Source organism: Rhincodon typus, chromosome 8, assembly GCF_021869965.1.
Source record: "Rhincodon typus isolate 14 chromosome 8, sRhiTyp1.1, whole genome shotgun sequence".
In the NCBI taxonomy this organism is placed as follows: Eukaryota; Metazoa; Chordata; class Chondrichthyes; order Orectolobiformes; family Rhincodontidae; genus Rhincodon; species Rhincodon typus.
In genome coordinates this window covers 53763937-53778947 of record NC_063339.1, presented here as the reverse complement: position 1 = coordinate 53778947, position 15011 = coordinate 53763937, and the positions used below count along the sequence as shown (strand labels likewise).

Here is a 15011-nt window from a genome sequence, read left to right as displayed (position 1 = left end):
ACGACATGTCCATCCTGGGCCTCCTGCAGTGCCACAACGATGCCACCCGAAGGTTGCAGGAACAGCAACTCATATTCCGCTTGGGAACCCTGCAGCCCAATGGTATCAATGTGGATTTCACAAGTTTCAAAATCTCCCCTCCCCCTACCGCATCCCAAAACCAGTCAAGCTCGTCCCTGCCTCCCTAACCTGTTCTTCCTCCCACCTATCCCCTCCTCCCACCGCAAGCCGCACCTCCATCTCCTACCGACTAACCTCATCCCGCCCCCTTGACCTGTCCGTCCTCCCTGGACTGACCTATCCCCCCCCTAACTCCCCACCTACACTCACCTTTACTGGCCCCATCCCCGCCTCTTCGACCTGTTTGTTTCCTCTCCACCTATCCTCTCCTCTATCCATTTTCTATCCGCCTCCCACTCTCTCCCTATTTATTTCAGAACCCCCTTCCCCTCCCTCATTTCTGATGAAGGGTCTAGGCCCGAAAGGTCAGTTTTCCTGCTCCTCTGATGCTGCTTGGCCTGCTGTGTTCATCCAGCCCTGGACCTTGTTGTCATGCATGATAAAATAATGTTTATCCTTTTTAGTCCATTCCAACTTCTTCTGTCTTGCACATACATGCATAGTTTCAGGTTTTCAAATGGTTATACATGCGAGTTGTTGTTCTCCTGGATTTTATGTCTGGTGGTTCCTGGGATGATGTTTCACTCTGGGCAGGATGTTTTTACTCTGGACCAGTCTGCTGCTGTGTTAGTACTTGAGTCACCAAGCCTAAACAAGGGTGATTGCTACAGGACATAGCTTCTCCATTTAACTTTGCTGTAGTGAGTGTTGCTACTGTGGTAATTGTTACAATTGACCTATTGGATTTGTTGGAAAACAGTTCACATCTGGATTAATGATCAGTCAGTCCCTGGTTCAGTTATTAAAATCAAATCTGCCTCAGCAGCTGTCTGCATTGACACTCTTTCAGAGCAGTACAAATAGCAAATAGCAGGCACACCCATCTGGACCTACTAAATGACATCCAGAAAACTGTTGCATTCATCCACCTTCACTTGCCAGTACTCATCCTTCACACTGACTTTAGCTTTGGCAAATTGTGGTAGATTTTTTATCAATTGTGGCATGTGATAGTGAGATCTCTTCAAAACTTTATAGAGGGCATTTGAATCAATACACATTCTCAAGATTTCAGGCTATTTCCCTGCTACTATGCTACTAATTCAGTCTGTAATGTGATTAATTTTTAAAATTACTCCCATCTTTTCATGCTCCTTCATCTTATCGTTCAGGCAGGATTTGATGGCAGGTGAAACTTTCCTCAGGAAATGTTGAAGTGATCTCATACTTTCATATACTTCAGGATGATATTCACCAGCAAGACAGCCAAGACCTGTGGAAATATCTTTGTAATTCGTCAGGAGAGTGGTTCATTTGTGGAATGAGCTGCCAGAGAAAGTAGTGGATGGAGGTACAGTTACAACACTTAAAAGACATTTGGATAATTTCATGAATAGAAAAGGTTTGGAGCTATATGGTCCAAGTGCAGTCAGGTTAGACTAGCTTAGTTTGGGAACATGGTCAGTGTGAACTGGTTGGATCAAAGGGTCTGTTTTCATGCTGTACAATTCTATGACACTATGACTCTACAAGAAGGCTATGCAAGTAATTCTTAAAGCTTTATTGCCACTGTGTTCTCTTTTTCTCTCTGACCAAAAGAAGCAGGAAGAACAAGCAGATGATTCTTGCCAGAATTGCAGGCTTTGTGTGGTAGAGGGTGCCATCAAGTGTATACTCATGGATTTGCAGAGGGTGCTACTAAATGCTGAAATGGACAGCAGCTATAAGGTTATCATTCAGTGAATGCTCAGCACATCCTGATCATGAGTGTGCCCACTATCCTAACAGCACACACGACACTTTTACTCTGTTGGTATTTGAGCCGCCAAGTCTAAACAGAGGGTGATTGCCAGGGGACATGGCGCCGCCATTTAACATATGACTGATGCTGTTCTGCAACTTGACCAGACACGTGGCCACCACTGAGAGCCATGTTACTTTACAAAACAGCAACTTTTTGGGGTGAAGCAAGGGTCTGCTCGCTTCCTGTGTTCAGCAGATAGTGTCCTGATTCACAGTGGTCTGGTTCATCCTCCAAAACCTGGCCATTATTAAGGCACAGACCTTTTCAATAGCGATATAATGAGCATCTTGGGGCAGGAGGAGGATGAAGTGGAGAAGGAGAAGACAGAAGAAGAAGAACAGGAAAAAGGTAAGCATCAACCGACATCTTTTCTCTGGCGAAGCTTTCTGCAATTACCTGATTCAACTATGGTTCCAAGGAATACAAACCTAAATTCATTTTGTATAACAGTCACATTCCTTACCTTCTCAATGTTATGGACAATAACATGCTCTAGGCACAATCCTTAAATAACGGCCACCACAAAATAACAAATCAAAACCAATTTTATCTGACAACCCACCCAATAGTCTAAAAAACATGACTAACCAACTTTCCCTTGTTTGCTGCCATGTGGGTACCTTTACCTAGTCCAGTTATCCTGTGCAGTGTTACACCAGTGACTGCAAGATGGTGGAAGGCTGTTGACTTTTACTTTGGGTGACTGCAGGTGGCCTTGCAGAATTTCCTATTATGGATCTAGGAAGCCCAGCCTCCATTGCATGACTTCAGAATGAGCTGCAGGAGTCTAAGTTGACTGACTTACAGGCAACAGCAAAGGCACCGATGGAGTGGCAATGTTGGGAGCTCAAATGTTTTCATCTTGAGACTGCCACCAGTCTGGGAAGATATTTTAAAGCAGCTTATTAATCTGCTGGAGAACTGACTGCTGAATCCTGTGAGACCCTGCAAGTCACTTTGAATCCTGGTATCAGAATTCTGTCTGCAGCCTCAATCAGCATGGCAATATGCTGAGATTTCTCGACTTTAGTCAGCGCTTCAAGTATACAACTCAGATAGTGGATAGTTCCTGCTGTTATGGCATTGGAAACAGAGATACTGGGAATGCTGCACCATGGTAGAGTCTGTAAATGTTCTCATGGAGTTGGGAACTACTTTCACATTGGAAAAGTTTTGAAGCAGGATTTCTCTACTCTTCTTAATAGTTATACTATAATATCTGGCAGGCCTGTCAATGCACTAAGTCCGTCATTATGCATGCCTATCGGTCTTTTTCTATAGGCCACATCAACGTCATCATCTGAGTCCTCTCTGGAAAACAACTTGTATGCAAACCCACTTTCCACTGTGCTGTGCTTTCCCTCTATTCTGGCGGCAGGACACTCGGGCCCAGTGACTCCACTTGCAGATCCTCTTCCTATTCTAGTTGTAAAATATGTACACCCCCCCTATCAGAGATAATGGCTGTGAGTGAAAGAGAAAGTGTTTCTTCTTCATCATTCTCTTGTTCTTTTTGCGCTTCAGGCTCCTGCACCAGTGCTAGATCAGATGGAAGAGGTTGGGTATCTAAAAGGTGAAAGGTAAATAGGTAGAATTATGTTGACAGAAAGTTGGAAAGCAAGAGGTGCCTGCACTGTCTGCAGCACGTCAATCAGAAAAGATTGTGAATTAGACAGGAATAAAATGCCAAAATGTTGCTTTGGTAGGAGCAAATTTTCATCTCAATGGTTTCAGCCTACTGTTTGTCACGGTCTCAATTGCGTCCACTCCAATGATGGCCAATGTCTATCTTTCCATGGGGGTGTTCACAAGTAGCCATTCTTGACCTCCATCTGTCAGGTGCCGGTGCCCCCCAATGATGGACCCATTTCTCCTACAAGACACAGAGCTGTGCTAATGAGTGTGCAATGTGTTTTAATGATATCCCTGATTTGGCTGAATAGCTACCAGTGCATGTCAGGGTGAGGTAAGATGGGAAATGCAAGGTTTGAGTCACGATTGATACCAGCAATTGGTAGGTGAGGGAGGAGATGTTGTGAACCCAACAATTCAGGTATGTAATGCTCGATGATCACTTGTAAATATATGGTGTGTGAAGATGCATTCACTAAGCTTAAACACTCGCAGTCACTGAATCTTTTGTGACAATAGATCCAGGTTTTTGGGGTTATATTGTAGAATTAACATTCCTATTGCTTTCATGGTGTCTGTCTGGAGAACATCATGGTCATTGAGTACCTCTTTCCTCCTCTTCATCTCCTCCAGCACAACTTTGTTCAAATTTTAGACATGCATCTGATCTGTTGCACCAATTCCATTCTTCTGCCCATAAGCTCTTTCTGAACCAGTTCCAGTTCCTGCTGGAACCAATGAACATCTTGCTTTTAAGGTGTACTGTCCAACTTGAAGCAGTACAACTAACTTGAAATGGTGACAACAAGGTGCAGGGCTGGATGAACACAGCAGGCCAAGCAGCATCATAGGAGCAGAGAGGCTGACGTTTCGGGCCTAGACCCTTCATCAGAAAAGGGGGAGGGGAAGGGGGTTCTGAAATAAATAGGGTGCTAGCCTCACACAATCTTGGGCCCTCTGCTCAGTTATCCCTGTACTTAGCACCACAATTAGCATGGTGCTGTCATTTAAATTTTTGGCAGCATGAAATTTGCATCGCTATCAAGAACAACAGCATGGGTTCAATTCCCACACCAGCTGAGATTACCATCAAGGTCCTGCCTTCTCATCTGAGGCGTGGTGACCCTCAGGTTAAACCCGCCACCGTGTCATCTCTATCTAATGAGACAGCAGCCCTACAGTCCTCTGGGACTATGGTGACTTTACCTTATCTTTTACTATGAAGGGACCTGAGTTAATCACAATATTACAATCCCAATGCCTGTTTACTGGTCTAATTTATTTTTTCCCACAATTTCTTAATTTCTAAGTAATCCACTGGGCATAGGTGTTTTAAAGAAGAAGGAAAAGTGAAAGATACCTTTTAGGAGAAAACAATTAACTCTACTCAGCCATGGCTCATGAAACTTTCGCTTCACATAGGTACATCAGATACATGTAGATACTAGCTTAATTCTTCGTACCCTGGACAGACATTCACCCAATTCCATACCTTCATTTTCTTGGACTTATCTTGTCATTAAATTACTCATACTTGACAATGATGTAGCAGCTAAAGTACAAATGCCACATTTAGAAATTTGAGTTTAAAAGACATATTTGTGGTGTTAACTGATTGAGGAGGTCATTCCTGATGTGCAAATATCAGTTCTGTTTGAGGTAAGTGACAGGTAAACTTTGTGCTGCCTCCTTATTACCATGATTCAGGCATGTGACCTAGCACCACTCACACTGCTGGCTGTAATCTAATTCTCTTAATATAAAATGGCACTGCAACTCTTAAGATTGAAAATAACTGAAATTGAATATTAAAGAGGAAGAAAAGTGGAGCACCACCCCAAATGGAGAAGGCACCAAGATTGACCAGTATTGCTCCATAGGCAGCAGTTACAGAAATGAATAGAAGCAAATATAACATTATTCCTCTGGTGTGTCGATGAGTCCTCAGAAGGGAGTGGAAGAAAGTGGCCCATACTCACCAAACTAAGAGTCTCCTTTTCTGCTCAATGTACCACATCCTCTTCACTCACTTGACTGTTTTTAAGAGCACATAAGACTCAGGCCTAACATTCCTACTCACTCCTACTCACACATACAGCTTCCAGTGATGACAGTCCCTTACCCAACTCTCATCACCTTTCCAGATTTTATCTACAACAGGCACACCATCCAAATATGATTCCACACTTGCAGCAAAAAATGAATGCTGTCACAGTTACGTCCTCCATAACGGAGAAAATCAGAAGTCAAAAGACACCAGGTTATAGTCCACAGTCCTGATGAAGGAGCATCATCATAGAATATCATCTCATACAATCCCTACAGTGTGGAAACAAGCCCACACCAACCCTCAGAGCATCCCACCCAGACTCATCCCCCTAATCTACACCTCCCTGAACACTATGGGCAATTTAGCATGGCCAATCCACCTACCCTGCACATCTTTGGACTGTGGGAGGAAACCAGAGCACCCGGAGGAAACCCACGCAGAAACAGGGAGAATGTGCAAACTCCACACAGACAGTCGCCCGAGGGTGAAATTGAACCCAGGTCCCTGGCGCTGTGGGGTAGCCGTGCTAACCTCTGAGCCACCATGCTGTCCAGCACTCTGAAAGCTTGTGGTTTCACTTAAACCTGTTGGACTGTAACTTGGTGTTGTGTGACTTCTGACTTTGTCCACCCGAGTCCAACACTTTCTTCTTGACATCTTGGGTAGTGCAGCAACAGATCCCATGGAATTTGGTTCCACTGAGATAAATGAAGATAATAATGTGTTACAGTCCTTTGCTCCATTTCAAATCCTTCACCACTTTCATTCTAAAATATTTAATGCATTGAAAACTGCAAATGATGTGACCACGGACCTCCTGATTTCTTTGAACTCCTGAACCCAATCATGGATTTTATGTTTCATAGCCAGCTGGCCAGGCCTCAACACAGCTCAAAGAAACAGACCACTCACTTGGTCTGAGACTAACAGCCAACAGCTCAGGTTGGTGATGTGTCACTGGATATGAGTAGGCTGCAGCCAGGCCGGAGAAAACGGATGGTTCATATCACATCTCCTGTTTTGGGTGGTGGGTGGGGAAATGTGGTTGGCTAGGTGGCAGGGACTAAGATGAGGAATTCAATAGGGCAACACAGTGAAGAATGCTGACTATAGTGTATTCTGAGATGCTCGGTGCATTGGCAAGCCTAAAACAAAGCCCATCAGGAAGCATGCAGCTGTCTGGCTCCAACATGACAGACGGCGTTGAGCAACATTGGGTTCCACTCTTTCCACTGTGAATGTGGTTGCCAATTTTATATCAGGCACTTTCAGACCTGACTGTTTTCAGGCTTGTTTTCAACATCCACTGCAGCACAGGTGAAAACTCCTAATACTTCCGTCCTGCAAATGGAAGTCTACGCTGCGGTCATAGAGATGTATGCAATCATTGCTAATTCAATGTTCAAAGGGGCTTGCAGGCTCCCACAACAATCTAGCAATCTGCCCTCCAACAGATTGTTATTATTGCAGAGTGCCACCTGCAGGAAATAGCACCAAGGCCAGTGGAGGATGAAACTCCAGTTCTTTGTCAATATGACAACATCTATGCGCCCACCATCACACTTGCTAATGCGTCTCAGACAAACTGCCTGGACTGCTGCTGCCCCTGCCTTCAAAGTCAGTCCTTCAAAGTCCAGAATTGCTCAGAGTGTACTGCAAGGCCATCTGCAGTCTCCTCCAGTGAAAGTCACCAACCTTCCACCAGCCATGCTATAGTTACTGGGAATAGTACTGTGCGTTTGGACAGGCAAAGGCATCAACAACCTATGGAAGAACTTTATTGGCCCCAGAGGCAGACTGGGAGGTTGGGGATGCAGTGAAATAGTGGGCAGTACCATTGAGGTGGCTCCATAATGCAGTCCCAGTGGGGGGTTGCAAAGCAAATCAGCTTCCTATTCAAAAGATGAAAGAAATTTGCATACTTCAAGACCCAATTTATGGGAATACAGACACTGCTGCATCTTCTCACTCATAGTGGGATTGCCTGCTTAATGAAGGCAGTCTCCCTGCAGCAGGCTGGCGCAAGGGCACTTGTGCTAGAGGGGAGTATAAACAAGGAAGGCAACACCCGTAGACCCAAGGCTTCCCCTGGAGTGATTTCCCCTTTAATTCTCAGTCCCTGAATTTTTTATTGACTGTCATTTATCCCTTTAAGTCTGAGGTCTCTTACCTGTCTCAGCAGTGCCGTCCTATTCTGCTGGCACTGCTGAGACTTCAGAGCTGCCAGCCATCTGATTCAGCAGGCACTGTCAGAAACCTGCCTGAAAGCTTTAATGAACAACTCGATTGCAGGCAGCGAATCCAGGTGTTGCCTGCTGTAAAATAGCTCAGTCAGTCTTGCTGCTGGGAGGTGCAGGCTTAGGACTTGCTTTTCCCCTTGACATCAGGGTCCCAAAGGCTGTGATAAAATCCACTGATGGAATGCCAAACTTGTGTTTGTTTGTATAAAAGGACATGTTGTCAGATCAAGATGATGTGCAAAAGAATTCTGTTGTTAGAAGTTTTTAAGGGATTGATGAATTCATGTTGCAGATTTCTAAGATGCAGTGAGATATCCTACTGCATAAATCACAGAATGGTACTGTGCAGGTACAGCAAGTAATCAGGAAAGTTAATAGAATGTTAGAATTTATACAAGGGGAATTGAATGCAAGAGTATGTTTCAGTTAGACAGGGCATTGGTGAGACTATGTCTGGAGTATTCTGTATAGTACTGATCACCTGGTTACAGTGCCTTATGACGAAAGGCTAGACAGGCTAGGTCTATATCCTCTGGAGTTTGGAAGAGTCAGAGGTGACTCCATCGAAATATAGAAGATTCTGAAGGGTCAAGGCCAAGTGGATGTTAAAATAATGTTTCCACTTTTGGAAGAACCTAGAACTACAGGTCATTGTTTTAAATAAGTGACCCCTTATTTTTAAACTGAGATAGAGAAACATTTTTTTCTCTCAGAGGGTTATGAGTGTTTTGAATTCCCTTCCTCAAAAAATGGATGCAGAATTTTTAAATATTTTAAGGCAGAGGTAGATTCTTGATGGCCAAGTCTGATGGAATGTGGCCTTTATTTCAAAGGGGTTGGAGTGTAAGAGTAGAGAACAGCCTCCTCCTATTACTGTTTTATGTTGTCTAGTTTGCACTTTCGAGCGGAGGTGAGCTCCCTAATCCACTCTGATATGCTTTCTCTGGTTTTATGATCTAGGATGGCTATGGCCTGTAACTTAATCCTCCTTCTTTGCAGAACCTTCCTCCCATACATTCTTGACTCCATGTCCTGGTTAATTTGCAGACCAAGATGCACTGTCACCACAGCCTCGTATTTGGTCTGATATTCTTCTGTTCCTCCTGTCTGTAAGAACCAACCACCAAAAGCTAACTCCAAAAACAGCGCATTACTTCCCCAAACTCAGCCTACAAGAAAAGCTAAATCAAAAAAAGTCTATAACTCTTTCAGTGAACACAAATAATGCTGCTGCCTAGCCTGCCATGCCGATGAAACATTTGGCTTTCTGCAGTGAGAGCCAAATTTGCCCAATGGACCTGTGTGATCCAAATGCAGTAGGTGGGTACCGTTTCACCTAGAAGATGTTGTGACGATGGATGGCACCAAATGAGTTGTTTCTGATGCACACAAGGACCCCAATACAAGTACCTTTCTCAAAGTGATGTGCCACATGGACCACAATATAAATTGGGCTGAGCTGGACTGATAATGTAATCTAAGTGCCTGATACTCACTTATCAAAGGCTGTACTACAAGGCCATTCATGTAGAAGATTTAGTATTGACCTCAAGTCCTGGGAGCAGCTCATCCAGGATTGTGGCACCTGCTGCCACCAAATTAAAAAAAGAAGGTGCAGCTTCCTTCCAAAGTAATTACATATCAGACAGTAAAGACAAAAGAGAGGAAATCCAAAAGACAGGAAATCCTGAACCAACAACTCATTCAAAATTCAATCATCTGCGGTAAGCCAAATGTAAACAAGATCAGCTTCACCTAAAAGGATGAACAACATGCACAAGGAAGGCATTATCTGGACAGAGCATTGACTTGGTGGCAGGATTCACCAGTACATACTTCCATACGTAACTCCATACAAACCCCCCTGGCTTATATGAACAGTGAGAGTTAATAGTGCATGCCTGTAGATTTAATTAAGGAATGATGTTGTATTACTTTTCTGGTACAATCAGCTAACTGACTAAAAATGGAAGAAGATTCAGAGAGTGTACCTGTCAAGCTTGAGGACGCTTTCAAAGTCATATATTGCTGCATGCCATTCACTGCAATCAGTGTACAAAATACCACGATGCAAAAATGATGACAAATTCTCAACATCATCATTGATAAGCACTGTAAAAAAAGTAGATAAGTTTGTTATTCAATATTATCAATTAAATCAAAAGAAAAGTCTACCTTGTTTATTGGTCACTTTATATCTAAGATTTCTATGCAGCATTCGCCTATGCAGAGATGCACATGCCTCTAAACTATGCCAGTTTGCAGGATCACAGTGAGTTTCTAAGATTGGTATTCCTTCAATGAGCTGGCAAGTATATAATCTGTATGTGGAATGGTATATAACCTATATGTAGGCAAGTATATAGTATGCTACCCATTTCTTCCAGCAAGAATGAACCTAAGTATGAAGGAAGACAATGTGTGAAAGTGTCAATCATGTCCCATATTCTTCCCCCACCTGCATAAGGTTACCTCAGAAACTGGTGGAAGAAGAAAATTTCTAATCAACGTGGATTCATTTCTCTTTTTACAAATATGAATTGATTTGTTTGATCACAACAATCAGACCAATTTTATTTCATATCACATCTAAACAAGAAATCTTTTCACTTCTTTTCAGTGTTAAGAATTACTTCTCTGAAAGTCTCTTCCTATCCCATTCCATTCCTTCTTCTAATTCTCCCTTGTTGTGTATTTGCTGGACTCTCTAGTCCTCCACTCTTCAACACTACATGATCTGTTCCCCCTGGTCAAAGGGTCAATAAACAAGGGGGCCATAATTTTAAGGTGAAAGGCAGGAGGTTAGAGAGCATTTCAGGAAAACTGTTTTCACCCAGAGGGTGGTGGGGTCTGGAATGCACTGCCTGGGGAGTGTAGTTGAGGCAAGAAAACACGCAATCTTTAAGTAGTACTTGGATGAGCATTTGAACTGTCATAACCTTAAGGCTATGGACATAGTGCAGTAAGCTGGGACTAGTATAGGCAATAGTGTATTTTTGGCACTACAGACTCGATGGGCTGAAGGGCCCCTTCTGTATCAATGGTGAGGTGAGAGTGACAGCCCTTGATGTCAAGGTCACATTCAATCAACTGTGGCATTAAGGAGCCCTAGCAAAACTGGAATCAATGGGTGTCGGGAGCAAACACTCCACTGGTTGGAGTCATACCTGACACGTAGGAAGATGGTCATGGTTGTTGGAAGGCAGTCAGCTCAGCTCCATGGCATCTCCGCAGGAGTTCCTCAAGGTAGTATCTTAGACCCAACCATCTTCAGCTGCTTCATCAATGACTTTCCCTCCATTGTAAGGTCAGAAGTGGGGATGTTCGCTAATGATTGCACAATGTTCAGCACCATTCGCAAGTCCTCCAATTCTGAAGCAGTCCATGTTCAAATTCCACAGAATCTGGACAATATCCAGGCTTGGGCTGACAAGTGGCAAGTAACATTTGTGCCACACAAATGCCAGGCTATGACCATCTCCAATAAGAGACAATCTAATCACTGCCCCTTTATATTTAATGGTGTTACCATCACTGAATCCCGCACAATTAATGCCCTTGACAGAATATTGACAGAAACTCAACTGCGTTGCCACATAAACAGAGTAGCTACAAGAGCAGGTCAGAGGCTAGGAATACTGTGACAAGTAACTCACCTCCTGACTCCCCAAAGCCTGTCCACCATCTATAAGGCACAAGTCAGAAGTATGATGGAATACACCCCACTTGCCAGGATGGGTGCAGATCCAGCAACAGTCAATAAATTTGACACCATTCAGGATAAAGCAGCCCACTTAATTAGTGCCACATCCACAAACATTCATTCCCTCCCCCACCAATGCCTAGTCTCAGCAGTGTTACTGTCTGCAAGATGCACAGCAGAAATTCACCAAAGATCCTTCGACAGCACCTTCCAAACCCACAACAACTTCCATCTAGAAGGACAAGGGCAGTAGGTATATGGGAACACCACCACCTTCAAGTTCCCCTCCATCTTGACTTGAAAATATATTGCTGTTCCTTCACTGTTGCTGGGTCAAAATCCTGGAACTCCCTCTCTAATGGCATTGAGGGTCTACCTACAGCACGTGGTTCAAGAAGGCAGCTCATCACCACCTTCTCAAGGGCAACTAGGGATGGGCAATAAAATGCTGGCCAGCCAGCGATGTCCATGTCCCACGAATAAATGAAAAAAAAATTCTATGATCTATGCTCAGCAAAGTTTATCGATTTATCCTTTTATACTCTCATATCCATGAATTTCAAGCATAGCATATTGTTGAACTCTTCTTACATCACCTTCTTCTCTATGCCTATTTCTTGGGCAGAAGTCCTCTCCCCATTCCACAGATCCTTTCACCTGTCACCAATACACGCTCAACACCTTAATTTCTCGGCTTCTTTCACCCCCTTAAATACTCCAAAAATGCTGCACTCATCTCTCAGGTCGAACTGTCTTCGTGTGGATGTGAGTCATACCTATCTTCTTGTGGGGTTAGTGAAATAGTACATGCTTCAGTTCTAATAGGCCCCCACTCACAACAATGAGCCTTTTTTCCAGTACATTGATGATCGTATCACACATTACATTGTCCTGCTTTTGATCAGAACTGGAAAAAATAATCAATTTTGCTTCAGACTTCCACCCTTCTCTCACCTTCACCTAGTCTATCTCTGACTTTTCCATTCCCAGTCTTGACTTCTCAGTCTCCAATTCTGGGGATAGGCTGTCTACTAATATTCTCTACAAATACAATATTGGTAGGAGTGACCGCTATAACATTTTTATAGAGATAAAGTTTATCTTCACATTGAGAATACCGTCCATGATATTATGGAGCACTACCAACATGGAGAATAGAATAGATTTCAAACAGTTTTAACAACTGGGGTGAGGGAAGTTTAACAACTTGAGGCATCCTCGCTGGAACCATAACAAATTAGGGAACCTTACAGAACAAAGAACAGAAAGAACAATACAGCACAAGAACAGGCCCTTCAGCCCACCAAGCCTGCACCGACACATTTTGCCCTTCCATACTAAAACTGTCTTCACTACAGGATCCATATCCCTATATTCCCTTCCTATTCATATATTCGTCCAGGTGCTTCTTGAATGCTGCTATTGTGTCTGCTTCCACCACCTCCTCTGGCAGCACATTCCAGGCACTCACCGCCCTTTGTGTAAAAAACTTGCCTCACACATCTCTTTTAAATTTCCACCCCTCATCCTTTGCGGGATGCAAATGGGAATTAAGCGGATAGACCCGTCTGGCCACAACCAGATATATTGATACTGCACTCCATCTGCAGGGGTGCAGAAGACATCGTGCAGCTTGGCAACTTTAACTGTTTCCATCAGGAATCTGGATGTGGAGGCCAGTTCGCTATGAATGAAGTCCCCCCAGGATTGTCCACTCAGCCTATTGAGTCTGCTCCCCTTACTCATAAAGAACTTATAATATTTCTGTCTTAAATATACTCAATGGCTTGGCCTCCACAACCTTCTACGGCAATGAGTTCCACAGATTAACGACCCTTTGGTTAAAGAAACTCATCTGCATCTCAGTTCTAACAGTCGTCCCTTCAATCTGAGGCTGTGCCTTCAGGTCCTAGACTCTCCTACTAGAGGAAACATCTTCTCCACATCTACTCTATCCAGACCTCTCAGTATTCTATAAATTTCAATCAGATCCCTGCTCATCCTTCTACACTCCATTGAGTACAAATCCAGAGTCGTCAACCGCTCCTCATATGACAAGACTTTCATCCCTGGAATCATTCTTGTAAACCTCCACTGGGCCTCCTCCAACGCCAGCACGTCCTTTCTTAGATCCAAGGCCCAAAACTGCTCACAATATTCCAAATGCAGTCTGACCAGACCTTATACAGTAGTATATCACTGCTGTTGTATTCTAGCCCTCTTGAAATGAATGCTAACAATGCATTTATCTTCCTAACTGCCAACTGAATTTGCACGTTAACATTAAGAGAATCCTGAACTAGAACTCCCAAGTAGTCCCTTTGTGCTTCAGATTTCCAAACCCTTTCCACGTTTAGAAAATAGTCTACGCTTCTATTCTTCCTGCATAAACTCACACTTTCCCACAATTTATTTCATCTACCACTTCTTTACCCGCTGTCCTAGCCTGTCTAAGTCCTTCTGTAGCCTCCCAACTTACTCAACATGACCTGCCTGAACCCTCCACCTATCATTGTGTCATCTGCAAACTTAACAACAATGCCCTCAGTTCCTTTGTCCAGATCATTAATGTATAATGTGATACTTGTGGTCCCAACACTGACCCCTATGGAATTCCATCCTGAAAAACATTTTATCCCTACTCTCTGCCTTCTGCCAGTCAGCCAATCCTCTATCCATGCCAGTACCTTGCCCCTAACAGCGTGGTGTCTTATCTTATTTGGCAGCTTCGTCAAAAGGCCTTCTGGAAATCCAAACAAATCAGACAGACCATTCAGCACTTCCAACCTGTTTCACCATTCAATGATTGGCCCTAACTTTAGTTTCCTGCATATCCCTTATACCCGTTGGCTCCTTTGTTAGTCAAGAATCTATCTCCTGCTGAATTAAAAATATCAATGACTCTGCCTCCACTGCTTTCTGGGGAAGAGAATTGCACAGATCCACAAAGATTTCTCCACACCTCTACCTTAAATGAGAGAACCTTGAGCTTTAAACTGTTTCCCTTAGTCTAGTCTCATCCTTTTAGCATCTACCTGTCATGTTCCCTCTTGATCTTATATGTTTCAATGAGATCACCTCCAAATCTTCTAAAGCCCAGTGGAGATAGGTCCAAACAACCCATCTTTTCCCTTTAAGACAAAAACCTCATCAATTAAGTGAACCTTCTCTGCAATATTTCTAATGCAATTTTAGCCTTTCTTCAGGAAAGAAACAAAATATTTCAGGGCATTTGAGACATGGTCTCATCAAAATTCTATACAACCATTGCAAAACATCACTAGTTCTACATTCCACTCCCCTTGCATTAAATGAAAACATTTAAGTTCTCAATTATCTGCTATACCTGCATGCTAACTTGTTGTGATTCACACACTAGAACACCCAGTTTCATCTGTAAAGCAGAATTCTGCAATCTCTCTCTATGTCAATAATACGTGGTTTTCCTATATTCTGCCTGCC

At 43.3% G+C, this 15011-nt stretch overlaps 1 protein-coding gene across 1 annotated transcript in view; it reads right to left on the bottom strand.

Annotated features, from left to right (window-relative positions):
* Positions 1-15011, bottom strand: part of ttc6 (tetratricopeptide repeat domain 6) — a 183228-nt gene that overhangs the window by 78689 nt on the left and 89528 nt on the right. The window contains exon 17 of the mRNA XM_048600425.1: positions 9838-9958. Coding sequence (XP_048456382.1) covers positions 9838-9958 — 121 coding nt within the window. The remainder of the gene's footprint in view (positions 1-9837; positions 9959-15011) is intronic.